The following is a 27705-nucleotide window of genomic DNA, read 5'->3' as shown; positions in this document are numbered from 1 at the left end:
ATATAGACCATTTCCATCATCACAGAAAGTGCTATTGGACAACACTGTGAATCTAGACTCACAGGATGGTGATCTGGGGACCAAGCATCGGTGAATCCGCATGTAAAATATCATGGATTGAATTGTGTCCCCCCAAAATATGTGTCAAATTGGCTAGGCCATGATTTACAGTATTGTGTGATTGTCCACCATTTTGTCATCTGATGTGATTTTCCTATGTGCTATAAATCCTACCTCTATGATGTTAATGAGACAGGATTAGAGGCAGTTATATTAATGAGGTAGGACTCAATCTACGAGATTAGTTTGTGTCTTAAATCAATCTCTTTTGAGATATAAAAGACAGAAGCAAGCAGAGAGACCAGGGGGAACTCGTACCACCAAGAAACAAGAGCCAGGAGAATATCATGTCCTTTAGACCCAGGCTCCCTGTGCTGAGAAGCTCCTAGACCAGGGGAAGATTGATGACAAGGACCTTCCCCCAGAGCCAACAGAGATAGAAAGCCTTCCCCTGAAGCTGGTGCCCTGAATTTGGACTTCTAGCCTCCTAGACTGTGAGAGAATAAATTTCTCTGTTAAAGTCATCCCCTTGTGGTATTTCTGTTATAGCAGCACTAGATAACTAAGATATAAAGTGACATTTTTTTTCTTCAGTTTGTCTCTATGTACTGGCATGCTCAGAGTGATACTGGGAAAATTGAGGCAGTTTAGCAGACTTATTAGTCCTCTTGCTACAATACGAAAGAAGATAAGAATTCTCCTTTAAGGAATGGCTAAGTAAAATGTGGTATATTTATTCAATGGAATACAATACAGCAGTTAAACTAGAATAAACTAAATGTATCAATATGGATAGATCTGAAAAGCTTTTCCTGTGGAAAAAACAAGTTGACAAATGCTATCATTTATGCCATGAAAAACACAAAGCAATACTATATTTTTCCTACATAAGAGTATTTGTAAAAAGGTCTGGAAGATTACATATCTGTAGGAAAAAGAACTAAGTTTGGCCTTATGTATCCAGTTTCTGAGAATAGCCCAAGCAACTAAGGTGCTCTTTGTCTTTGTAAAACAGGTGGGCAAGTAGTGGCTACACAGACCCCACACATGGCAAACTAACTTCAGAAAGGGAGCGGGGGCATGACGCAGTCAGGCATATTCATTGATTGGATTGAACATAACTACACATTAAGGTCCCAGTATTTTTTTTTACATGCATATGGATGAGGTCACAATTACTCAGAGACCCTTGGCTTTGGAGCTTTCTCTCTTTGGGGCCTCCTGGATTGGTGATAACACCCATAATAGGAGAAGGTGGCATGTCCCTAAGGGCAACAGAGACCCCTTGCCAAGAACTCTCCCAGACCTCGCCTGATGCATTTTTTTTGCTTGTATCCTTTCTGGTTTTAATAAATGGGTAACTGTAAGTATAGGTAATAGTCTCCGTGAATTCTGTGAGCTGTTATAGAGAACTAACAAACCCACAAGGGGCAATGGGATTCTGACCTAACTCAGGGTGGCTAATTAAAAGGAGGACTGTGCAGGCAGTCATAAGGAAAGAGTCCTAACTCGAGCGGTATTAGCTTTGGGTGGTGGTTGGTGGACAGAGAAAGGCTGAACGGGTAGTTGATGAAGACGGACAGAGTCCTTCTAGTTTATGAGCTAGTCCCAGGAGGCTCAAGGAAGAGAGAGGGGCTAGCCGGTTTGAAGGGCAGGGAGCTGTGCCTATGGCTGGTCTTTGATGACATGGCTTGAGGTGACCCAGGGATGTTTTTACCTAACTCTGGGTGGTTAGGATGAGAGGGGAAGTGCCACAGAACTGGCTGGTGACAAGGATCTTGGAGATATGGGAAGGTGAAGCCTAGATCCATTCCCAGGTGGGAATTGGATTCATGCTGATCCTTGCAATGCAGTTAGTGATAAAGGTGGGGTTTGCCCACCTTGCCCCTTTAGTAGTGCAGCTAGCGACAGCGTCACAATAGCAAACTCGTAAGAGTGGTTACTTCAGGGAGGCAGGGGAAAGACGTATGGTATAAGGGTCGAAAAGGACAGAAAACCCTAATGATAGTTGTGTTTTAAAATGGTGGGATTATGGGCAATCATTTTCTTTTTCTCATTTTTAAAAAGCTTTTTTTTTTTTTTAATTTTGTGGCTGTAATGCTTGTACAATAAAAATTTTCGGAAAAAAAAGTGAATTGACCTTTATGATACTGACGTAGTTATATTATCACATACCAGTTGTAGTTCTTAAAGAGACAATTGGCTCTGGTAATTTGTAACAGAAGAAACAGCTTGACATCATTTAAGTAAAAAATTGTAATTGTCTGTGGTGAAAGCCTCCAAAATTCAGTTGGTCAATATGAACCCCATCCTACAGCTAATTCATATTGGCAAGCACAATGGGACCCTAGAGTTCCTAAAGTCAGAGGCTGCATTGGAATATTTATGAGGCTTTTCTTGGAAACTCCATGGGGCAGTTCTACTCTGGCCTATAGGATCGCTATGAGTCGGAATCGACTCGATGGCATTGGGTTGGGTTGGGTTTCCTTCTTATGCCCATGCCACCTGATTGGTTATGGACTTTGAAAAAAATGTTCAGATCAAAATCCCTTCTCTGTGGTGTAGAACTCAGATCCAAAAGTTACTTCCTAAGAGAAATCTAGCTTTACCTGCACCCTACCTTCATGGGAATGTGAGGAAACTTCCATGCAGGCAACAACACTGGTCAGGGCTTCTTCATTTTTAAGCCAGAAGGTTAACCCTGTCACACTACCACCTGTTCACCTGGCTTCCAAAACATACAGATCCTGCCTCAGTCAACAACAGAGCATACCAGTACTTACGGCCTTCATCAAAGAGTAAGTGTAGTCTACCTCCGAGTCCTGTCAAAAGCCTGGTTGTGAGAAGAAATATTTATGGAATATATTCTAAGGGACCTTCTTCTATCCATCTCCACTCCTTTAAGTGGCATTTTAAGCTGTGTCCTCAGATCGAGTTAGAGCACCATAAGGTTATATGCCTGAATCATATTAGCTCATCCCCTGCAGAAAACCTTTAATGTTACACCCTTGGCTTTTAGTCAGGATAGTTACAAGAACAAAAAACAAACAAACAAAAAAACACTCAAACCCATTGCCCTCAACTTGATTCCGACTCATAGCTTCTGTGTAGGTTATGAAATTGTTACGAAGGACATTGTCCCTTATGCTAATCCCACGTGAGAAATTTGTTACGGAATTTAGTGACAGCAATGGATCATTATGTAGATGTTAGAAATTATAATAACAGAATACAAAATTTTATAGGGAAATCCTGGTCGCGTAGTAGTTAAGTGCTATGGCTGCTAACCAAAAGGTCAGCAGTTCGAATCCACAAGGCACTCCTTGGAAACTCTATGGGGCAGTTCTACTCTATCCTATAGGGTTACTATGAAAGTGTTTATGATACGTTTACTGAAAAACAAGAACACAAAATAGTATGTTGACTCTAACCGCAACAATATAAAAGTATGTGTCTGTGGACAAGGACTGAAAGCTTAGATGAAAACTGGCAAAGATGAAACTTGTATGAGGGCAATGGGATTATAAGTGTTTTGTTTTTCAAAAAATTTTGTTTGCTGTAGCCCTGTCTTTTCAGTTGGAGGAAAAAGGAATTTAGTGACAGGAAAATCTATGTCTCTCTTGAGGAACTGTATGTTTCTTTCCTTCTGATAACAAGAACTGTGTAATTTACTGTGTTTCCCCTTTTCCCCTGGCTAGCCAAAGAAGTGAATTTAATGCTCAGTCATGGAACACTAGCTTCCTCTTCCTTTCCATGCTTCTGATTTTCATTTCTATAACGTTACGACACTTGTACTATTTTTCTTTGTAAGGTGCTTCAAATGCCTTGTAGAAAGGGCAAAATATAAAGCATTTTCCCCAATTTAAAAGTCATACATAGTCATAATAAATTGGAAAAATACAAGAAAGTAAAAAGGAAAAGATAATCATTAACACTTTTGGGCATTTCGTTCTATCTTTTCTCAATGTATTTTTAAAGAAAATTATGAGCATATAGTACATAGTATTATATCCTGCTTTTTCCATGTAACTTTAAAATATAAGCATTTTCAGAGTTATTGGAAACTCTCTAAATATCATGTCAGTAGGACTTTCAGAGATTGGTCCCCTGGAGGCCTACAGGAGGGGTGAAAGAGGAAGCTTGAAGGTCAGTGCAGGGCAGCCCAAAGCCACAGGGATTAAGCTCTGTGGATGTTATTCATGCAGGGGCCCAGGGCCGAACCTGTGTGTGGGAGATGTGTAAACTCAGGACAGCTGAAGAACAAAAGGGCAATCTGGGTTCTTGTACCCAGATTGAAGATCACAGGAAACAGGATTTTAGAGCCAGAATAGACTTTTAGAGGTCTTCTAATACAACATTCTCATTTTACAAATGAGGAAACCAAAGCCAGAAGAGATGAACTGACTTGTCAAACTGCCTGGATTGATACCTCTACTCCACCACTTAGGGACTCCGGACCTAAGCAGGTCTAAAACTCATTTTCCTCTGTGAAATGAAAACAGTAATATCTTTTAATGAATAACGTGAATGCTTATTGTGTGCATAAAATCAGATAATCCATGTAAAGCACTTAGTACTTTGCTTAAAGCACAACAAAAACTCAATCAATGATAGTTATTTATATCAATGTAATCATTATCATTATTCAACTAGTTAGTTAGTGACAGAGCTATGACAAAGACTCAGATCTCCTGATTCTTTTCACTGCCCCAGACTGACTTTCAGGGTCTAGAAAGGACTGAAAGTTTCCCTGAACTTAGTAGTGATGCCAACTCAAATTTATTTAGGGCTAAAACCTGAGTACTTTCATCTGCTGTTTTTAGGTGCTGTCGAGACAGCTCCAACTCATAGCGACCCCATGTACAACAGAATGAAACAGTGCCCAGGCCTGCACCATGCCCACAATCGTTGTTATGCTTGAACCCATTGTTGCTTTTCACCTAGGGTATGCTTTATGGGAAAGCATCTAATCTGGTGTCTGGAAAATAGTAGGCTCTTAAGGAATGTTTATTAACTGAAAAGATTTTTAAAAAAGAAAAAGAAGACAGGGTTGGGAGGGTGGTGCTGGCTTCTAAAACAAGGACTAGAAGTCTTCCACAAAAACAGATAAGGAGGGACTTAGGAAAGGGAGTACCAAAAATATGCATGTCCCATATATATCTATGAAGACCAGAGACAAGTAGAGGTGATGCTTTCTGAGATTCCTTTCACTTTCTCATTGCTGTTTTTGTTAACCACTGCATCTTTCCCTGTAGTTACCAGCAAAAATCCTATAAAATCTCTAGGTGGGAGTTGTGTGTTTTTTCAGAGCTGAGCAGGGTAAGAAAGAAGTGGGGAAATGTTTACCTCAATTCAAATTAATAGAGCTGGTTTGGCAGTAGGCTTGGGGGTTGGCATCCAGGTAGAAGAGTGAACAGCAGCAGTAAAAGAGGCAAAAGGGTCCAACTCCAAAGCCCTTCAAGAGGAAAAAAAAAATCACTATGAAATACCACTACACTCCTATTGAAAAAAAAAGAAACTCAAACCCATTGCCATCGAGTCAATTCCAACTCATAGCAACCCTATAGGACAGAGCAGAACTGCCCCATAGGGCTTTCAAGGAACGGCTGGTGGACTCGAACTGCCAACCTTTTGGTTAGCAGCCAAGCTCTTAACCATTGTGCCACCACGGCTCCACAGTCCTATTAGAATAGCTAAAATCAACACAAAATGATAAAAACAATGCGCTAGCAAGGATGCAGAGCAATACAACTCACATACATTGCTGGTGGGGCCAATTTGGAAAACACTTAGTAGTTTCTTATAAAGTTAAACATACGCTTACCTTACAACCCAACAATTCCACTCCTATGTATTTACTCAATAGAAAAGAATACATATATTATGTCTACACAAAGGCCTGTATGTAAATGTTTACATCAGCTTTGTTCAGGAAATCACGCGAAACTGGAAATATCCAAATGTCCAACAACTGGTAAAAATATAAAATTGTAGTACCTCCACACAATGGAATAGTAGTCAACAATAAAATAAATTACTGATACATACATGCAACAGCATGGATGAATATTAAAAGCATTATACTAAATGAAAGATGCCAGACACAAAAGGCAACATACTGCATGATTCCATTTATATGACTCTATGGAAAAGTCAAAACTACATGAACTATATGAACAGATATTAGAGCAGTGGTTGCCAGTGGTGGAGGAAGGGAATTGACTACAAGGGACACAAGGTGAAGTCCTTGAGGTGACGGAAATATTCTATATCTTGACTGTGATAATGGTTATATGACTGTGTATGTTTGTCAAAACTCATATAACTGTGTACCTAAAAAGGGTGAATTTTAACTGTCTATATATAAATCATATTTTTTTATAAATCATAAAACCTGAGTTTAATATAAAAAAAAAGAAACCTTAGTCCATAAAAAAAGAGGAAAAAACAAGCAATGAATGGGGAGCCAGTTGAGAACATAAACTCTGGGGTTTCACCTGGGAGAAAGGCCTGTACACCCCATATCTGCTCATATCTGCTCATTACTTACAACTAGAGAATGCTGCTCTCTGACCTGCTGACCTTGGGTTCGTCAGCCCCTGCGGCTATATGCATCAGGAGAAGCCTCTATCCTGACCCACTGACTTGGGACATTCCAGCCTCTACAACTGCATGAGCCATATCCTTGATAAATATAAATATATAAATGTGTGTGTGTGTATATATATATTTTTTGTATATATATATATATATATGCTTTACTGGTTTTGCTTCTCTAGAGAACTCAGCCTAAAACACCCCTATATGACAGGTAGAGGACAAACAAATGCATATTGGGGTAGAAGGAAGCAGGAATATAGAAAACCGAGACGGTGAATGAGCACAAAGCTCATGTTACCATGAGCAGGCTAATGTCACTTTGAAGGTCCAACGTGCTGCCACCTCTGAGGAATCCCAGGCTGCTGAGTATATGGATATTCTTCCTCACAGGAAGGAGGCCTCATCATCACAGAGCACATCTTGAGCAACCACAACAAATGGTATAATGCTAGGCACTATACATAAAAAAAAAAAAAGGCACTATACAGACAAGTTAAATTATAGTCCCTTCCCCCAGGGGTTGGCTGTCTAGTAGGAGAATTTCAGAAAATACACATAATACATTCATTAAAACGTTGTTAAATGTACAAGTATAATGTCATTCGATTTCTGATCCCATTCATTCATTCATTCATTCAACCAACCTTTATTGACTAACTACTATGTGCTAAGCTGGGATAACAGATACATAAAAGTTGTCTCTGCCATCACAGAGCTTACAGTTTAGTGGGAGAGACAGACAAATAAACAAATAATTACAATGCAATATGGTTTGTGCTGTATAACACATGCCTGTGCAACATGCTTAGGAATGCAGAAAAGGGAGAACAAACTGTGCCTCAGGGAGACAGGGAAGGCGGAATAAAAGTTTTCCAAAATAAGAGGCTTGGAGTGGATGGAATGATGAGAGGGTGGACATCCCAGAATGCGGAAGGAAAGGTATAAAATTTACCGTATGGTATTCAGGGAATAGTGTGAAACTAGACTGGTTGGAACGTACTGTGTCTAGAGAAAGATGAGACAAGAAAGGTGGAATATGGTCTGAATCTGAAAAGCCTTGTATGTCTTGCTAAGACGTTTCAATTTTATCACATAGGCAATGGGGGAAATTAGAGAAAGTTTTTAAAGTGGGAAATTATATGATAACATATAAGTAATATGATCCCAGTTTCCTGTCTCCTAACTGTGTGACCTTGAGCGAGTCAGTTAATCTCTCAGCATTAGTGTCTTCATGTATAAAATGGGAATAATAGTGGTACCTACTTCACAGGGTTGTTTTGAGGAGTAAAGCAATTGTACAGTGCCTGGCACATAGTACCAAACCAACACCAAATTTGTTGCTGTCAAGTAGATTCCTACGCATAACGACCCTATAGGACAGAGGAGAACTGCTCCATAGGGTTTCCGTGGAGCCACTAGTGGATTCGAACTGCCAACCTTTTGGTTAGCAGCGGAGCTCTTAACTACCGCACTTCCAGGACTCCAGCGCATAGTAAAAAGGCTCCATAAATCTTAGCTATTATTACCAGGTGTGTTTCTTTCAAAGTTAACTTTGTTGGCAGCACGGGATATAAACTGTAGTGGAAAAAAAGCTTGATGGAAGGAAGTCCAATTAAGATGATATTGCAATTTAATTCTGGTTATAAATTAGGGCTTGAACCGGGATTGGATGTTAAAGTTAGGGAGATGAAAAGATGAAGGGTAAGTCTAGCTTGGGAGACTGAATGGATCAGAACAACCATTAATAGAAATCAGAGATAAGAGTTGGAGTGTGGGTGCAAAAACAGACAATGAGATCAGTGTTGCACCTGCTGAACGAGAAGTGAAGCAGTTGAAGATGTAAACCTGGAGAATACCAATATTGAACGGGAGGCTAGAAGAGCTAATCGAGAAAACTGGTGAGCGACTGCACTTTCAGTGTGACCTGGCCATAGGGGGAGGAAGGGTGAGGCACTACCATCAGCTAACCATTTGTTTAGGTTACGCTGCACAAGCTCTCCACCCAACTCCCCAACATGTATAGATACACCCAATTTTTAGTCAGTTCCTTGCTTCTCAGTTTTGTTTCTTACAGACCCCACATTTGCTCCTTCTGCCTTCTCTTAGCTGAAGGAAGTTTGAAAGGTCTAGCACCTCTCAACACAGCCACCTAGGAGACCCCAAATCACAAGAGAGTGGGCAGAATGGGAAGAAAGGAAGAAATGATTTTTAAGAAAAAAAGGGGGACTCCGCGACGACCTCTAATAACCCCACCTCCCTATATCCTGCCACGCTACTCTCCTCTCTGTACCGGGCTCCTGGCCGCGAAGTAGGACGGGAGATGTAGTCCTCAAGACTGCCCAGGGTGGCAGGACTGAAGAACTCGATTTCCCAACTGGCCCTCCAGGCGCGTGCGCAGATGGCTCCCCCGGCGAGTGGTAAACAGAGACGTCAGGCGGGGGCTGCTGCTTGAAGCAAAACAAAAGGGAAACCCGGGGGGCGGGGGGGTGGGGGGGTTGATAGGGGAATGGTGCGGGAAAAAGAAAGGCTGAGGCCGCTTGGACCTGGACCCTATTAAGAGTAGAAAGAAGTGAAGAGGCGGGGGAGGGGCAAGTGACACGGGGGGAGTGGGGCTTGGGGGAGGGCAGTGATCCCGGTGGAGGAAATTTGGGAGGAGTGTCCGGGGGGGGACAGCAACTTAAAAGGGGGAGGGACTGCAGCTAAGGAGACGGTCGGTGATGCGAGCGCAATGTATGAGGGGATACCTTGCCTCAGGTTTAAAAGAGCAGGAAGCTGAGTGAGAGGCTAGAGAAAGTGTCTTCGCTAGCGGGAGGTTACAGGTGGTGTCTAGGAAAGAGCTCTGAGGCTACAAGCTGTGGTTGGGAAGAGGATCAGAGAACTGTGTGAAAGGGACAGTTTGGGAGCTAGCGTCCTGGGGCGAGGGGGGAGTTTCGAGACTTTCTGAGGTCTGGCAGAAATGTGCCCACTGGCCCTCGGTGCATCCCCCCTGAGGGGAGGCATTGTAAGGGACTGTAGCAGGCTCCACTGAATGCCAAGCCACGGAGGTCCAACTCCACGTATGGATCTAGGGAATGAGAATTCAGCCTCAGAGGCTGCCGCGATCACAGACCTCGATCCCAACTTCGAGCCCCAGGGCCGTCCCCGCTCCTGTACCTGGCCCCTTCCCAGACCAGAGCTCGCTACAGAGCCGCCCGAGCCGCCCGAGGTGGAGCCAGTTCTGGGAGAGAAGGTACACACGGAGGGGCGCTCAGACCCAATCCTGTTGCCCTCCCGGCTCCCAGAGCCAGAAGGCGGCCCCCAGTCCGGGACCCTGGGGGCTGTAACAGGTCCTCGGAAGGGAGGCTCCCGCCGGAATGCCTGGGGAAATCAGTCATATGCAGAACTCATCAGCCAGGCCATTGAAAGCGCCCCCGAGAAGCGACTGACGCTTGCCCAGATATATGAGTGGATGGTCCGCACTGTGCCCTACTTCAAGGACAAGGGTGACAGCAACAGCTCAGCGGGATGGAAGGTAACTATGACCCCCTCACCTCAGCCCCAATGCCACCTACCCGGGGGCCCCCTATCCTCCTTACTTCTACTCTGGAGCCCCTTTTTCCGCCCCCACCCCTTTGGCAAGCCTAGAGATCCACCTTCAATCTTCAATTAGGCACTTACTTAGTACATAGTATATATGCCACACTTTATGCTTGATGCGGGGAATCACAGATGAATAAGACACTGTCCCTGCCCTGCAGAAATCTGAATTCTCTGCTCCTTGCTCAACACTCCCAGCACTTTGGCTTGGGTGGCCCCTAACACTGACTCCCACAGAGGAGCCTTTATCCTATGTGCAGCAGGAACTATGTAGATTCCCTACATGACCCTAGCCTTCCCTCCTCCCCGCCTCCCATCCCAACACCTTTTCTCCCATTCCTGTGGGATTACTTGGATTCCCTGCCTGCCTCCAAATACCTCAGGGTAGAGGTACTGTCTTAGGGCTGCTCTACCCAAGTAGGGGTAGACAAAGGTTAAAAAAAAACATTGCCTTTGATTGAATCAATTCCAACTCATAGCGCCCTTATAAGACAGAGTACAACTGCCTCATTGGGTTTCCAAAGAGCAGTGGATTTGAACTGCCCACCTTTTGGTTAGCAGCCAGTGCTTAACCACTGCACCACCAGAGCTCCAAAAAGGTAAAAAGAGTAATATTCATAGGGTAAGGTAGTTACTCTTGTACCCTATGGGCTGTGGGCTGCTGCCTGCCTCAGTTTACCCTATAATGCCAAGAAACTCACCTTTGTAAGGCATTATTCAAGTTCTGGGGAAAAGTCTTCATTTACAGTATTGCCGAGGAATATCAGTCCTGACAAAGGAGACAGGTCTGATTTTGGAGCACAAGGTTGGGAATTCCCTTGGCCTTCCATGAAGAAACTGTGATGAGACATCTCACAAAATGATCTAAAAATTTGTCCTGAGAAATATGAGGTTCTAATCATGAAGTGGAGCCCTGGTGGCACAGTGGCTAACCGTTTGGCTGCTAACCAAAAGGTTGGCAGTTCAAATCCACCAGCTGCTCCTTGGAAACCCTATGGAGCCGTTCTCCTCTGTCCTATAGGGTCACTATGAGTCAGAATCAACTCAACAGCAATGAATTTTTGATCACGAAATAAGGGTCCCAGTGGTGCAAACGGTTAGGTGCTGAGCTACTAACTGAAAGATTGGCTGTTCGAACCCAGTCAGAGGCACCTTGGAAGAAAGGCCTGGCGATCTGCTTTCTGAAAGGCCATAGCCATGACAACCCTATGGAGTACAGTTCTACTCTAAAGCACATGGGGTCATCATGAGTTGGAATTGACTTGATGACAACTAGATTTTTTTTTTTAATCATGAAATTGGGACACTCACTATGAGTCGAAATCGACTCAATGGTGTCTAACAACAACAACAACTTCTATTAATGTCTTGTACCCCCTAGGTGGCAATGTACAGAGGGTTGAATAAGCAGAGGGTCTTCCTCTAGGTATAGGAGATCGAGAGATCAGATCTGCAGTACCCCTAGGGGCTGGCAGGAACAGTAAACGGGACAGCTGACTGTGACCCTTGGCACTATTTCCGGGTAGTCTGCCATGCTACAGTCTCAGTTTATAAAGAACTCCCCTCCTTGGACCCAGCCTACACAGTTGTTTTTCTTTTCCCTTAAGTTCATTTTCCAGGGTAGAAGAAATAACCACAAGTTGTTAGTTATGCTGTGGGAGTGTACTCCCTCCTTATATAATTTACACGTATACAAGGCTTTTCAGTTTACAAAGTAGTTTTAAAATATTTCATTAATCTTCACAGAAATTCTGAGATTCACATTTTACATATTAGGAAAGTAAGGGACAGAAAGGTTAGGAAACTTGTCTATTGTCAGTAGAATGAGGACTTGAACTCAATTCTTCTAATTATAAGTCATATGCTCTTTCTGCTAGTCCATGCTGCCAAATTCTCGTCCAGAACCTAAGAAGGGCATGGCTTGCTCTCGTTGGAATGATGGCAAAACCAAATCAAGTTGAAGCCGGGGCTTTAGAGCCCTGGAGAGGTGGGAGGAAGAGCCTCATGCCGGAACTGGCTTCCAGGGTGATGTGCTAAAGTTACTCCCACCCCACCAGGGGGCGGTAATCACTTAGAACAAGAAAAATTAGGCTAGGTGGCTTGGGAAGCAATGATCAGCTACCCTCTTCTAACATGTAAGAATTATGGGCTTCTAGGGAGCTATTTTTTTTTTTTTTTTAGGGAGCTATAGGGTCGTTATGAGTCGGAATTGACTTGCCGACAACAAGTTTCTTTTTTTTTTTAGGGAGCTGACCTCTCGATAAGAGGCAGTACTGCTTACTATTTCTAAGACCTATAGAAGAGGGGATGAACTAATGGGCCTTATGGACACTAAGTAGTAAGGAAAAAAATGGACCTTCTCCATAGACCCAGAAATTAGAGGATGAACAGGGGGAAATCATGGTGCCAGAAGTCACTGGGGTCCTCAGTTGCTAAGAGCCCTGGCTAGATGGACAAGTCCAACTCCTTGAAGGAGCTAGGAAAATCAACACAGCAGAGTAATTGGAGTGCCATTACTGCAGGACCCCAGATAGACAAGGAGCTCTTTGGCTAAAGAGCCCTGGAGCAAGAAGCTGCTTAAACGCCTTTCACCAGGCAAAGGGTCTTCTTATCGTAGAGCATCAGTTAGTTAAAGAAACCACTGTCCATAGCCTCAGCCTCCTAATTGCCCCAAGCCCTTCTCTGCTCCTCCTGGGTTTCCAGATTCTAAAGAGTTTCAAGTGGGAGGTCAAATACCACTAAAAAAAAAAAAAAGCCAAACCCAGTGCCGTCGAGTTGATTCCGACTCATAGTGACCCTATAGGACAGATTAGAACTGCCCCATAGAGTTTCCAAGGAGCGCCTGGCGGACTCGAACTGCCAACCCTTTGGTTAGCAGCTGTAGCACTTAACCACTACACCATCAGGGTTTCCCAAGTGCCCTTAAGGCTAGAGAATTTATGAAGGAATTTCTGAGAAGAAGCACATGAAAGAGCTAGTAGGGAGGTAAGGGGAGTACCCCAGTGGTGCAACTAGCCTGGGGGCAACCAATAGAAATGAACTGCTGCAGGGACTCACGAAGTTGACAATCTCAGCTCCAGGAGCCCCAGGAAAAAAAAAACTTATCTCTAACAGAATGTTACATTAGTGAGGAAGGCAGAAAAGACACATAGCTTCCAATACCCAAGCACTGAAGAGCTGACAGAGCCTCAGGTGGAGCCTCACCATCGTACCTGGGGGCCACCCACCAACTGGACTACAGATATCCATCTGAGTGTGTACTGTGTGTGAGTTTGGCACTCTGAGAGGCTCTGTTGAGGGTTGCGGGGTTGGCGGACATGATCTTTACCCTTGGTACTTACAGTCGATGAGACTAATTACATCAAACTATAGTCTGGGTAAAATTGTGTGGAGCAGATTAAAAATACTGTAGAAGAAATTTGGCTGCAGAAGTCAAGCAATCACTTTATAAAAGAGGTGGGATTTAAGCTTGATCTCGATGAGCTAGCAGAATTTAGAGAAGGGAAATCCTTCCTAGGAAAAGGAGGGAGGGGAGGAATGCCCCTCTTGTATTTGAGGCACAGGGAGAAGCCAGGTCTGATATAATTGAAGGTATGTGTCCCCAGAGTGGGAGATATAAGGTTGGAATTCAGAAAAAAATGAATCTTCAAATCCTATAGAGAGCCCAAATGCCCTGAGGGGAATGAAGCGCCAGCCTGGCGAGGTTCAGGCCCCTCAGCCTTTTCAGAGAACTGGCTTAGCACAGGGTGGATCACTCATGGGTTGGTGTTACACCACTGTCCTGTAAACTCCACCCAAGCCTGCGTTCAAGGAAAGGGGTGGAGCTGTGGAATGCTCTTTTCCCACTTGAGCCTAGTTCCTGCTGGGCCAGGGGTATGCCTCCCCCACACCCACCAGCTCCAGACAACACCCAGAGACTTGGGAGGAATACAGTGCTGTGAGCTTTTCCTGGACAGGCGTAGTACCCTCTGTGGCAGGCGGTTACTCAGGTTTTTTCCTGGGCCCCTGTGCAGAGAAGTCTGGAGCAGAGGCTGAGCAGGGTGGAAACTGTGTGTGACCAACCTCTGCCACCCCTCCCCTGCCTCTGCTCCTTTGTTTTCCCCTGGGATCTGACGTTCTTTAAGTCCCCAGGAATACCCCTGCTGTGTCCCAGCATCCGTTTAGACTGGACTGCTGGCCACTGACTTCCCACACACACACACCTCATGCCCCTTTTCTGCTGCCTCTGCCCTCTCTAGAATTCAATCCGCCACAACTTGTCCCTGCACAGCAAGTTCATCAAGGTTCACAACGAGGCCACTGGCAAGAGCTCATGGTGGATGCTGAATCCCGAGGGAGGCAAGAGCGGCAAGGCTCCCCGCCGCCGGGCGGCCTCCATGGATAGCAGCAGCAAGCTGCTCCGAGGCCGCAGCAAGGCCCCCAAGAAGAAACCAGCTGCGCTGCCAGCTCCACCTGAAGGTGCCAGTCCAACAAGCCCTCTTGGCCATTTTGCCAAATGGTCAGGCAGTCCTTGCTCTAGAAATCGTGAGGAGGTTGATATGTGGACCACTTTCCGTCCACGAAGCAGTTCCAATGCTAGCACTGTCAGCACCCGGCTGTCCCCCATGAGGCCAGAGTCTGAGGTGCTGGCGGAGGAGGAAACACCAGCCTCAGTCAGCAGCTATGCAGGGAGTGTCCCTCATACCCTAAATGAAGATCTAGAGCTGTTAGATGGGCTCAATCTCTCATCTTCCCATTCCCTGCTATCTCGGAATAGTCTCTCTGGCTTCTCTTTGCAGCATCCTGGGGTTACTGGCCCCTTACATACCTACAATACCTCCCTCTTCGGCCCAGCAGAGGGGCCCTTGTCAGCAGGAGAAGGGTGCTTCTCAAGCTCCCAGTCTCTGGAGGCCCTGCTCACCTCTGATACGCCATCACCCCCTGCTGATGTCCTCATGACCCAGGTAGATCCCATCTTGTCCCAAGCTCCAACACTTCTGTTGCTAGGGGGGATACCTTCCTCCAGTAAGCTAGCTACAGGAGTCGGCCTATGCCCCAAGCCCCTAGAGGCTACAGACCCCAGCGGTCTGGTTCCCTCCCTTTCTACAATAGTACCACCTCCAGTCATGGCGGGTGTTCCTGTCCCCAAGACCCTGGGTACTCCTGTGCTCACACCCCCTACTGAAGCTCCAAGCCAAGACAGAATGCCTCAGGATCTAGATCTTGATATGTATATGGAGAACCTGGAGTGTGACATGGATAACATCATCAGTGACCTCATGGATGGGGGCGAGGGACTGGACTTCAACTTTGAGCCAGGTACAACACTCCCTAATCTCTCTAGCATCTCACATCCTTCTACCCACTCCTAGGTGCCCAGCTAGTCCCATAATCTGAGCAAAGGGGAGATTTAGAACAAAGGGTAGCTGGAGCCCCTGAGCAATTGGAGAGAGGATGTCAGAGTGGCATATTTTCCAGATGGGACCTCCATGTCCCTCAGCAGTACCCACCCCTAAAAGGTAGCACAGAAGAGGTGGGGAGGGTCTCTGTTTGCCTTGGTATAACCTGGGTGATGGAAAGTTGTCACGCCTCAGTTGAGCCTCTTACCTCGTCTTCTTCTTCCCGCAGATCCCTGAGCCATGGCTGGAAGCTTTCTCCTCTGCTTCAGAGGTGGAACCAGGCTGTCCATATCTACTCTTTACCCTTGAGCCCCTCCCCTGGGATTTGGTACCCTGCTTTAGAGCTAGGGTGGGGTCTGGTCACACACAGGTGTTGAGGAAATTATGAAGATAAAGCTGCCCCATATGGGGACTATGGGAGGGAGGGAAGTGGGAGGGCGAGAGGGAGAGGGTTTGTTCTCACTGTGCCAATTAGGGGGTAAGGCCCCCTGTGGGAGCCATCCTTGGCTCCCCCCATTCCCACCCCCTAGGCCTTGTGGCAGGGACAGGCAATGCTGTTGGAAATGTGAAGTCACCAGTGGCCTTACCCCTGCCTTTGGGAGCAGGATTTTTTGTAGAGTCTGATCTCAGTTGGGCCAGGTAGGATTGAGCCTGGGATTTTTATGCAGGGGCCCCTTAGGCCTGTGGTGCAGGTTTGAGGGCTAGAGGGGGATCTGAAAGGGCCAAGACCTGAACACTGGAGTGGTTAGCCAGGCCAAATCACCCCTTGGAAGGCTGCAGATAACAGAAAGCCTTTTTATAAACTTTTAAAGAAATACAAACACAAAGATAGAGATTTTTAACAGTGGCAAGGTGCTTTTCTTTCTGAAGGCTTTGTCATAGCTATATACAAACACTACAGACAATACTAGGGGTGACACGGAGAAATAGGGGAGAGAACTTAAGGCTAATACAGAAAAGGGAAACAGAAGGAATTGGTGGGGAGCAAGAGTGAACAAGCGCAAGAATTTTCATTTGAACCAGCAAAAGATCTATGCAGAAATAGGTTGGAGTTTCTCCAAGGAAAAGGCTAAACCAGGTCCCCTCATTCTGTCAACTTGTGCCTGGAAGTGGGTGCAACCATACTCTTTATGACCCAGTGTGGGTTAGTGCTACTGTGGGAGAGTGCATTGAAGGCCTGGAATTAGCTTATCGCCTGGGAAGGGGGTGGAGTGGGAGAAGGGAAGAAGGGAAGGATTTAGGTTAGGAAAGTTAAGTATAGAGACCTCCCTGTTCAAGGCCTCTGACAGCTGTCCCTGCCCTTCTTCCCCTTCCCTGACTATAAGGGTTGTGTGGAAGTATGTGTGGTGGCAGGCAGGGGGAGGGGAGAAACAGGGAATGGGGAACTTGGCTGAGGGTCTGGGAAATGAGCAGGGATGGGGAGGAATGTGGATCAGGCTTACTAGCACCTGCCAGGGCCATCTGGGGCTCGCTCTTCACACCAGCCCCCAAAGCAGCCCCTTCCCCAGTTCTCTTTGCATTGTCCCCCTCCCTTGCCCCTGTTGTGGGTTCCCGCCCCTGCTGTGGGTTCCTGTCATTTCCTGTGTCAGTGCCTGGCCTACCCAGATTGTATCATGTGCTAGATTGGAGTGGGGAAGTGTGTCAAATCAATAAATGAATAAATTCAATAAATGCCTGTAACTAGTTCTGGTTTTTGCTGCCTTGCTGCTCCCGTGGGATAAGGAGGAAGGGGAGAGAAGGAAGGGTAAAGGGCAACTGGATGAGGGGAGGGAGACTGCCCAGAAGCAGAGAGGTGGAGGGTAGGGGAATTCGAGCAGAGGGAGTTGCTAGAGTGCGGAGAGGAGAGGGAAGATGCCTATCTGACACCTAATCCCAGCAGGAGTAGGTGGGCTGTGAGATAGGCTTTGCAAGGGGAGGTAGTCTGGTTTAAGAAGACCCCACCCAGGTGCTCACTCCAGCCCTCTCCTGCAGCCCCCACCCACCCTCAGAGTCGCCATGGTGCCTGGGGCTACTTAAGCCTTGGTGCAGATCTTGGGGAAAGGAGTCTTTCTGGAAAAAGGAAGCTCACAGTAAATTCCAGTAATTTCATACCAAGTATTACTGCTCTCACATGATCAGTTTATTTAGTTAACGACGTTTATCCCTCCTACTGACAAAGTCTGCTCTGGTCCTGAGCGGACTTCTGCGAGCGGGGCCCTCTTGCTCTGTTTTTCCGGCTTTAGACTGAAGAGGGAAAGGGTCAGTAAGCAGATACACAAAGAAGTCCCCACAGGGAGGGTTTCTAACAAACTGGGGCCAAAGGAAGGACAAAAGAGGTTGGAGGCAGGTCCTGGACATGGATATTGGAAATTCATCCCAAGGGGCCAGGGTGGAGGAGCTTTCAGTTGGCTGGTGGGGAGAGGTGGGTGCTGGGACAGGTCAGGTTTGGGGAGTCTTACTGGCAGGTTCACGGTGGACTCAATTATAACGACTTTCTTGGCTTCTTGGATTCTAATTGTCTTCAGTCGGCTCTGCTCTAGGAGGTCACATTGTGTGCGCAGCGCCTCTAAGAAACAGGAAAAGGCACCCAAATCTCTGAGGATTGAGACCTTACCCAACCTTCCCCATCATTCAGACTATCAGTTGGAATAATGTGGCCTAAAGTTAGGCGGAGGAGTGATTTGAAGGTGCCTACGTTTTGCCTGGAAACCCTGGTGGTGTAGTGGTTAAGAGCTATGGCTGCTAACCAAAAGGTCGGCAGTTCAGATCCACCAGGCACTCCTTGGAAACTCTATGGAGCAGTTCTACTTTGACCTATAGAATCGACGGCAACGTGTTTGGTTTTTTGGTTTTTTTAAGTGCTGCCCTTTTCAGTAAGAAGCGGGACACTAAGACACCAAGAAAAAAATGGACAAAGGGAAAGATGGAAATGATGGGGCGGTTATAGGGAGATTGTCTTAGTCATCTAGTGCTGCTATAACAGAAATACCACAAGTGAATGCTTTAACAAAGAGAAATTTATTTTCTTACAGCCTAGTAGGCTAGAAGTCCAAATTCAGGGCGTCAGCTCCGGGGGACGGCTTTCTCTCTCTGTCAGCTCTGGAGGAAGGCCCTTATCATCAATCTTCCCAGGACTAGGAGCTTCTCTGTGCAGGAACCACGGGTCCAAAGGATGCACTCTTCTCCCGGCACTGCTCTCTTGGTGGTATGAGGTCCCCAACTCTCTGCTTGCTTCCCTTTCCTTTTGTCTCTTGTAAGTTAAGAGGTGGTGCAGGCCACACTCCAGGGAAACTCCCTTTACATTGGATCAGGGATATGACCTTAGTAAGGGTGTAACAATCCCACCCTAATCCTCTTTAACATAAAATTGCAATCACAAAATGGAGGACAACTGCACAATACCAGGAATCATGGCCTAACCATGTTGACACATTTTGGGGGGATACAATTCAATCCATGACATTCCCCCTTTGGCCCCCAACAATTCATGTCCTTGCCACATGTAAAACATATTCACCCCATCATATCATAGCAAAAGTCTTAAATCAATTCCAAATCCAAAATCCAAAAAATTCTCTTCATCTCTGAAATCTAGAATACAAGTTACCTGCTTCCACAATACAATGGCAGAATAGGCACAAGCTAGACATTTCCATTACAAATGGGAGAAATGAGAAACTGGAGGGAAAGAAGGCATAACAAGCACCAGGCAAGTCAGCAGGGCACATTACATTAACCCTTAAGGCTTGAAAATAATCCTGTGTTCTCTAAAACCATTTACACAATGGCCCTGCCCTCCAGACTCTAGGTATTGGCCACACTCTCCAGATTCTGAGTGGAGGCCCCTCAGCTCTGGGCTTCAGCTCTACCTTCCAGGCCCACTGGGACAGTGACTCTGCTCCCTCAGTTTTAGGCGCACCATTCCCCTAGTCCATCTGAGTGGCAACTCCACCCTTAGAAACCCCAGAAGTCATAACCATACCTTTTGAGACTGAGGCAGATGGGCTTCCTGTGTTTCTTGGCCTCCTGGCCCTCGGGCCTCATGCCGGCATCTGCCGTGCTGGGGCAAGTGTTCCAAAGCTCAGTAGCTCCACTGATAAATGCCTGGAGGCACCCCACTCTGCTAGGCAGCCTCCTGCACACAGGCACTCAGCTGTCTCGCTCCGTGGGTCGGCTCCAGTGCTGTCTGGCACTGGTCTCCTGTTCTGCTGCTGCCAGTTCTCCGCTGCTGCTTCTCACCATCTGCACCTTGTCCAGTGTTAACAGTTCTCCTCACTCCTTCTGAGTCTTCAATCCATACAGTTTCAGAAGCACTTCCACGTTTTAGGTGTCTGTTAGAGCAGCACCCCACTCTCTCAGTACCAAATTCTGTCGTAGTCATCTAGTGCTGCTATAACAGAAATACCACAAGTAGATGGCTTTAACAAAGAAAAAATTATTTTCTCACAGTCTAGTAGGATAGAAGTCCAAATTCAGGGCGTCATCTCCAGGGAAAGGCTTTCTCTCTCTGTCAGCTCTGGAGGAAGGTCCTTGTCATCAATATTCCCAGGACTAGGAGCTTCTCTGTGCAGGAACCCTGGGTCCAAAGGACGAGCTCTGCTCTCTTGGTGGTATGAGGTCCCCAATTCTCTGTTTGCTTCCCTTTCCTTTTATGGCTTGTAAAACACTTCAGGGAAACTCCCTTTACACTGGATCAGGGATGTTACCTGGGTATGGGTGTTACAATCCCACCCTAATCCTCTTTAACATAAAATTACAATCACAAAATGGAGGACAACCACACAATACTGGGAATCATGACCTAACCAAGTTGACACATATTTTGGGGGAACACAATTCAATCCATGACAGAGATATACTGAGAAGATGGAAGAGAAACTGGGGGAAGGGTCTGGAGGGGTGAATGACACGTGCACACTCCACCTCATTTAAGCTAAATGTCCTTCCTAAAGTGAACCTAGATCCCGTTCCCCTTCTCCTAGGGTCCTGCGATCCTACCCACAGTGTTACACTAGCCTCAGCCTATATTCTCCACCACACTACTACGTGCTGTACTCTCCATGTTCTTCCCTCCTCCATCATGCTCCTTACCTAACATCTCAGGCTCTGGATTCTTCAAGAGGGGCACAAAAGCCCTGTAGGAATCCTCAATTCGGGTTCCTGTGAACACAGTAATGTGCTATCGCAAGCCCCTGTCCCCTAGTCTCCATCCATCCAAAACTCAAGATTTCAGGAACCTAGCATTAAACAGGAAATCCTGGTGGCATGGTGGTTAGGTGCTACAGCTGCTAACCAAGAGGTCGGCAGTTCAAATCCACCAGGCGCTCCTTGGAAACTCTATGGGGCAGTTCTACTCTGTCCTATAGGGTCGCTATGAGTCCGAATTGACTCGATGGTAGTGAGTACGGGTGGGTAAGCATTAAACACTACCTTGAGCTAATGTAACTTATTTCCTCCCCTTAGGTCCATCCCTAGGATAAGGTGAGGGGACATGGTATGTCTGAACCTAACCTATTGTCATAGAGGCAGTGCCCTTTCTTAGGCTGGCTGGAGATGATCAATTTGGATCTAGTTGAGGGTGCCCTATTTTAAGGACAAGGTTCATGATCCATCTTGAGGGCCTTGCTCTAATCTCTGGGGAATGCTCCCAAGCCTCTACCTGGTGCCCCACGCTCCACCTTACAAACATAGTAGGTGCTTCGGGCTGTAAGGAATTTGCTGGCATAGTCTTCGGGGGTCTTCAGCAGGAAAAACAACTTCATTGTCCCCATTTCATCACACAAATCAATGCTGCCTGGGGGGAAGCCACAGGGTAATTGGGGCAGCTAAGGAAAGAGAGTAGAAACAAAAGAGGCCAGTGACCTTATACAGAATGGGTTGGAGAAACCTGTGGGGATACGAAGAGCTCCTTTCTTGCCAGGAGGTGGGTTTGGGGGCTGGGGATGACTCTTTTACTCCTGACCCTTGGCCATCAGTCTCCTCCTTAAACCCCTCACCTTTTTTAGGCAACCTCAATTTCTTGCGGATATAATGCATCAACACCCGAACGGAGCAATTGATATTGATCAGAAACTCCTGATTGTCTGAAAAGAGATGGGATTGGGTGTGTGGACAGTCTCTAGTTATATAATTCCTGTGATTACTGCCCTCAAACCTCACCACCCTCATACACAGACTCCAGCTCTATGGTGCCCCTCACCTCCATGTTTGATGATGGCGAACATGCTTTCAAGATTGTTTCAATCATCGGAGAGAGGCCTGATGAGTCATGAAGATGTAGGGTGTTCTAGAGGTCTTGGGGGCCAAGGAGGTCCATAGGGCTAGAGGGCCGGAGGGGCAGATGGGCCCCCTCAGCCAGGGAGGCCCAAACTGGGCATGGAGAAGAGAGCCATTGGCAGTGGTGGATAACTAGCATCCCTAGGGGTGGGGCCTAAAGCTGCAGTTGAGGGATTATGAGGTCAGAAGTAGTATGTGTGGTAGAGGATAGAGGAAGAATAAGAAGAGAAGAACTTGGGTGGGGTAGTAAGAGTTTTTTGGGGAACGGGGGTGTCTTAGTCATCTAGTGCTGCTATAACAGAAATACCACAAGTGGATGGCTTTAACAAACACAAGTTTATTCTCTCAGAGTCTAGTAGGCTAAAAGTCCAAATTCAGTGTCTGCTCCAGGGAAAGGCTTTCTCTTTCTGTCGGCTCTGGAGGAAGGTCCTTATCATCAATCTTCCCTGGGACTCGGAGCTTCTCTGCACAGGAACTCCGGGTCCAAAGGACCTACTCTACTCCCGGTGCTTTTTTTCTTGATGGTATGAGGTCCCCACTCTCTGCTTGCTTCTCTTTCCTTTTATCTCTTGTAAGATAAAAGGTGGTGCAGGCCACACTCCAGGGAAACTCCCTTTACATTGGATCAGGGATGCGACCTTAGTAAGGGTGTTACAATCCCACCCTAATTCTCTTTAACATGAAATTACAATCACAAAATGGAGGACAGCCACACACTACTGGGAATCATGACCTAACCAAGTTGACACATATTTTGGGAGGGACATCCGTGACATGTGGTAAATCTAACTCTAAACTGGGCCCTGGAACAAGTACAGAACACCGAGAGAAAAGCAAGTTTCTGGAACAGTACTATTTTCTAGTTACTACCCCTTCCACAGCATGAGTTTACTACTTCTTTTTCCCACTTCCAGCACAATGCTTCCCACTCTTATTATACCCCATGCTTCCTCTGCTCCCTACCCCCATGACATTATTTTGCTTCACTTTTTAAAATATTATTTTTTGTGAGCATGACAGACATTCTTATTCTTATTATTATCAACAGAAACTTTATTTCTCATTGATTCAGGAACAATTGAAGGTAAATGGAAAAAGGGAAGGGAGGTACATAAGGAGAGAATCCTGAGCAAAGGAAGGGCCAACTGGAGGAGATGGAAAACAAGTATAGGGCATAGGAACAATTCTCAACTAGGAGTTACTAAATGAAGGGGCGGGCACAAAGTTCAAAATCAGCCACAGAAGGGTGAGGCGAACATTGGACCCACATTGATCGAATGAGGGGAAGTTAGTACAGCCATGGGACTATCGGACCCCGGAGTTCTGTCCGGGTATCAGGACTCAGGTTTCAAGGTGTAACATGGTGGGGGGCAATAGGGGCTATGCTGGCTGCTGGGGGAGCCTCCGGGCCCCTCCCCTAGGGCTCCTCCTTTTGGGAAAATTTCACTGACGTGACAGAACCGTTCGCTGTAGTCTGGCTGCAGACTCTCCGCCAGTCCCTTAGACACACCACTCCAGGCCTAAAGACAGATATCTCCAGATCAGAGGTCAATTAGGAGCAGAAAGGAAAAACCCAGGGTCTGTGCCAGGGGAGATCTCACAAAGTCTGTGATTACTGAAGGGCACAGACCCCTGGGCCCCCAACACCACTGTTTCCATCTGCCTCGCCCTATCTATAATCAGTTCTTCGGTATGTCTCCTTCTAGCCCATCGCCCGGTTGTTGGCCACATCCTGACAGTTAGTTCAGGCCCCCCTCCTCCTCCCCTCTCTCCCCCACATTCTCTGTCTTGCCAGCAGGCAGTCAGCAGTTGACAGACTGCAGCCTGCTTATGGCAATGTTCTCACCGAAAAGTTCCCGTGGTATTCAGTAACCAGGTCCTCCAGGTTCTTGAGGGTGGGAATTTGGGGAATTGCCCTGAGTGGAGGAGAAAGAGAAAGCAAGAGCATATTGGCTAAGCTCTTTTATTACCCTTCTCCCAGTTCCCCAGTATAGGATGAAGTGATTCCATGTTCTCTGTGCCTGTGGCTTCCCACTATCACCATGCCCTCTTGGGTGATCCCTCATTCGTTGCCTTCCTCCCTTCTACTCCTAGAGACCCTGCAATAATCCTCCTCTACTATTCCCAGCCACCCCTACCTCATTTTCCTGGGTTTACTGAAATCTCACCTTTCCAGCAAGCAATACACAAAGATGAGGCAAATAAACAAACCCGCGGAGCCAAGGAAGATAAGCACAGCTTTCAATATAAACCACGAAGGATTCTCTATAGAAAAGGGAAAATGAAAAGGCATCTAATATGTATGGTGGCCCTACTATGTGCCAACATTTGTAGAGCCCCAGCTCGGTGACAGGCAGTGTGCTAAATATTTTCCGTATTAATCTTCACAACAACACCTGAGATGGAAGAACAGTTATTATACCCCATTTTACAGGTAAGGAAACAGGATTGAAAAAGTTAGTGATGTGCCCAAAGTCAAAGGGGTAGTAAGTGGCAGGGCTAGATTTAAACCCTATACCTGTCTGGTTCCAAAGCCATCTTCACCATGCAGGTTCTCTGGGAATACTGTAGGGAAATCCTGTACATTCTATATTCCCCTTGAGTTATTCCTCTGCCTCCTTCCTAACCCTCTGAACTCTGCTATCCTAATAACACACTGACTCAAACTTACAGAAAAACTTTGCTTGCTGGGGTTTGGGATTAAACAGTGAGATGAGATGGGGCACTAAGTTTGGGGGGCTTAGGGGTAGGGAGGGAGAGCAAAAGACAGTGGTGTTAGAAAGGTTGGGAGTGCTGGGCTCCTGGATTGAGGTCATGTATTAGGTCCATTTTACCCTTTGATGTATTGCTCCCCCAGTAGATTGGGTTGCTCCATTCACTCCAATGTTGAGCACTGCCACAGAGTGGGTTATAGCGGCTCCGAACACGGAACGTGTAGAGTTTCTGCGCATCCACGCTAGGCAAAGAGAAACTATTTCTGTGGCCCACTGATTGTCCCTTGGGGAGAAAGAGGGCCAGAGAAAGGTGGATGTCTATAAAAGAAAGGAAAATTAAAACATACTGCTGTCCTCACCCCAATGTCATCTTCTGGTTCTTCCCAGTTCCCCTCCTCTCTTGACTACTCAAGTCACACTGCTCCCTTCACTGACTTGAATCTAATGCCTCCCCTCCAGATCCCCTTAGAGGTTGCCTTTTGTTTACTTATCTATCCATCTGGTATTAGGGAGAGTATGGGTAGGGAAAGCTTAATGAAAATCACTGGTGAGGATAGGGAAAGGAGTTGAGGGGAGAGTGAGGGTGGGCAGAGAAACTGGGAGGCAAAGGCATAGAAGCTTGGGATTAAGTCGTAATATCTAACTGATTAAATCCTTTATCCCCACTTGCTTGACGTTAGCTGCTACATTCATTTCCCTAGTCACTCACAGTCCAGCTGCGGTCCCGGTCACTCCGGTACTGCACCAGATGTTCCAAACAACGGTCCAAGTATCTGTTGTCCCAAGTCAGCTCTAGCTGGGATTCACTCAGGTTTCGAAGTGTTAAATTTTCCGGAGCCCAGGGGATTACTGGAGATATGTGTGCGTGTGTGGTCATTCCCCTGGCCTAGACAAGTCAGGATCCTGAAGGTAGTACCCCTTATCCCTCCTCCCTTCCCTATCCCAACCCCCTACCTCCTCCTTTCTGCTCAAGTAGCCTTTTGGTAAAAGAGTACCACTCCATATATCCCAGCGCCCCACAATATCCCTGGACTTTTGACTCCCTCTTTCCAAATACCCAGATCCTGCAGTTTTAGCATCTGCACAGCCTGCCTCTTGGATTCCCTTGGGTCCTGGAGCTGGACGACAAATGTTTGGTAGAGACGGATCTCCTCTTTTTGAAACCAACAGCCAGAAGTGATCTCTTCTGAGAATAGATAGTGGCCACATTCCTGGACTTTATTATCAGAGGTCTTGTACCTAGAGAAGAGGTGAGAGGAAGAACAGTGGGGCAAACTTGGGTACTATAGAGGTCCACAACCCAGCTCATCCTCTCTGAACTGACTTATGACTTGCCCCATGTGAAAACAGTGGGAAGTCTGGGATGCTGGCTACCCTCTTTCTTGGTCCCTGTGCAGTCTCTCTCACCCAGCCCACCTCCTCTTTCTGCCTGGTGCTACCCCCTCTTTCCTTCCCATACCAATAGCGCAGAGTCAAGTTGGTAGGCTGGGGCTCAGAGCTGCTATTCCAAGTGCAATTCATGTACTCGACATTGAACACAAAACACTGAACCTCTGGGAGGGGCAGAGTAGAAGAACTGAGGGACCCAGGGGACACAGAGGTCAGAAAGAAATCTAGATTGGGGAAAAAATGAAATGAGGAAGGGGAAGAGAAGAAATGATGGTTAGAGGAGAAGTAGCATGTGGCAGGAAACCCATCCCCCTGCCCTCCCCACTCTGCTGTTAAATTCTGCCCACATTGTCCAGTGGCAGGATTCAGATTTCTGTATTGCCCCTTCTCACCAGTCCCCCTCCCCCAGTCCCAAGTTCCCCACCAGCTGAGATGTCTTCATTCCCATTGGGAGTGAGGGCCATCAGGTTCAGCCCCACCCCCAGCAGAGGCAGCTGCAGAAATAAGAAGGGTCTGAGTGGTAGTGATGGCTTCAACATGGCGCTTGCTCCTCGTTCCCTGGGTGTAGTCTGTGTCAGGAACCTGGGCCCTTCACCCATTACCCCTCCCCACCCACACATTTCCTTCTGTCATAGCTTCCGGTGGAAAGAACCTTAGAGACCGAGGCTTTACAGAGGGTGTGGCAAATATGTACTGTCACACAGGCAAAGTCCCCTGGGAGTTTAGGTGCCACTGTCAGGTGGCAATAAGTAGAGACTAAGGCTGCTTATACACTATTGCCAGAGACTCAGACTCCTCAGACCACCTAGATCCCGGGAAGGATCTGTTCACCTCAGCCACCGTTTCCAAACACCTTCTCCTCTAAATCATTGCTTATATAGTAGAGGGTCTAAAGCTTCCCCCATCCAATGCTATGCTCCTCTCTTGGCTCAAACAAACAAACAAAAAAAAAACCTGTTGCCTTCGAGTCGATTCTGACCCATAGCGACCTGATAAATCTTTGTCAATGTTCCGTTGTCTTGGCAGGATGGAAAATACAGTCTTGGCTCCTGTGGCCACGTATCTTTTCTCTTTCCTAATCAGAACCAGAATACCCACCTTAGCTGCTGCCTGTTGAGACTGGTGAGGAGGTCTGAGTTAGAAGGCGACTCTGGAAATGGAGAAATAACAATACTAGCTTCAAACTCCTCATCTTCCTCCAAATCTGTTTCTCTTCCCAAGTTCCCCATCTCAGTTAATGGTATGTATCATCACCCTCTCAGTTACCTAGACTTGAAACCTCAGAGTCATTTTCAAGTCCTCCCTCTCACCCTGAGAAGCCAATCAACTCTACATCTATGGTGTTTCTCTCAGCAGTCTCTCCTTTCCATTACCACAGCCACTGTGCTAAATCAGGCCCTCATTACCCCTAGTCATGATTATTACTAGAATCCACTAACTGTTCTCCCCTCTCTAAAGCCCCTCTGCTCTCTAATCCATTCTTCATCCTGTTGCCAGGTTTACCTTCCCCAAAACACAGAAGAGCTGACTGGAGACACTACTTGCAGAAATTGTTTATTCAGCAAATACGTATTGAGCCCTTACTATGTGTCAGGCTCTGTGTTTGTGTTTTGGGAATATACAAATGAATAAGATATCCTCACCCTTCTAGGAGCTCATAGCTAAGCAGGGATGATACAAGCAAATAATAAAACACAGCGTAATAAGTTATAGAGCATAAATATGGAGATACT

General features: G+C 46.4%; 3 protein-coding genes across 6 annotated transcripts; 1 reads left to right on the top strand and 2 right to left on the bottom strand.

Moving 5' to 3' along the window:
• The first annotated feature begins 9329 nt into the window (after positions 1–9329).
• Positions 9330–17292, top strand: FOXO4 (forkhead box O4). 2 transcript variants are annotated; one of them, XM_049871674.1, is made up of 3 exons: positions 9330–10171; positions 14475–15534; positions 15844–17292. In XM_049871674.1, the coding sequence occupies exons 1-3, from the start codon at positions 9689–9691 to the stop codon at positions 15849–15851; spliced, it is 1551 nt and encodes a 516-aa protein (XP_049727631.1). In that variant the 5' UTR covers positions 9330–9688; the 3' UTR covers positions 15852–17292. The 2 variants fall into 2 exon arrangements, with proteins under 2 accessions (XP_049727631.1, XP_049727632.1); XM_049871675.1 differs by lacking the exon at positions 15844–17292 and having other exon boundaries at positions 14475–15179; positions 15328–15526.
• A 449-nt stretch (positions 17293–17741) lies between these two features.
• Positions 17742–21817, bottom strand: CXHXorf65 (chromosome X CXorf65 homolog). 2 transcript variants are annotated; one of them, XM_049871700.1, is made up of 6 exons: positions 21793–21817; positions 21590–21676; positions 21253–21387; positions 20685–20753; positions 18053–18159; positions 17742–17837 (listed from the first exon to the last, which is right to left on the bottom strand). In XM_049871700.1, the coding sequence occupies exons 1-6, from the start codon at positions 21815–21817 to the stop codon at positions 17742–17744; spliced, it is 519 nt and encodes a 172-aa protein (XP_049727657.1). The 2 variants fall into 2 exon arrangements, 1 of the variants encoding a protein (XP_049727657.1); XR_007515775.1 differs by lacking the exons at positions 17742–17837; positions 18053–18159; positions 21253–21387; positions 21590–21676; positions 21793–21817 and adding an exon at positions 19776–19983 and having other exon boundaries at positions 20685–20797.
• Positions 21818–22205: 388 nt separating this feature from the next.
• IL2RG (interleukin 2 receptor subunit gamma) lies at positions 22206–26563 on the bottom strand. Of its 2 annotated transcripts, XM_049871676.1 has the most exons (8): positions 26397–26562; positions 26043–26196; positions 25641–25822; positions 25293–25432; positions 24704–24866; positions 24038–24134; positions 23716–23785; positions 22209–23389 (listed from the first exon to the last, which is right to left on the bottom strand). In XM_049871676.1, the coding sequence occupies exons 1-8, from the start codon at positions 26509–26511 to the stop codon at positions 23204–23206; spliced, it is 1107 nt and encodes a 368-aa protein (XP_049727633.1). In that variant the 5' UTR covers positions 26512–26562; the 3' UTR covers positions 22209–23203. The 2 variants fall into 2 exon arrangements, with proteins under 2 accessions (XP_049727634.1, XP_049727633.1); XM_049871677.1 differs by lacking the exon at positions 24038–24134 and having other exon boundaries at positions 22206–23389; positions 26397–26563.
• Between the last annotated feature and the right edge of the window lie 1142 nt (positions 26564–27705).

Source organism: Elephas maximus, chromosome X (genome assembly GCF_024166365.1).
Source record: "Elephas maximus indicus isolate mEleMax1 chromosome X, mEleMax1 primary haplotype, whole genome shotgun sequence".
Classification (NCBI taxonomy): Eukaryota; Metazoa; Chordata; class Mammalia; order Proboscidea; family Elephantidae; genus Elephas; species Elephas maximus.
Note: the sequence above shows the minus strand (reverse complement) of the source record. Positions and strands in the feature narration are given on the sequence as shown.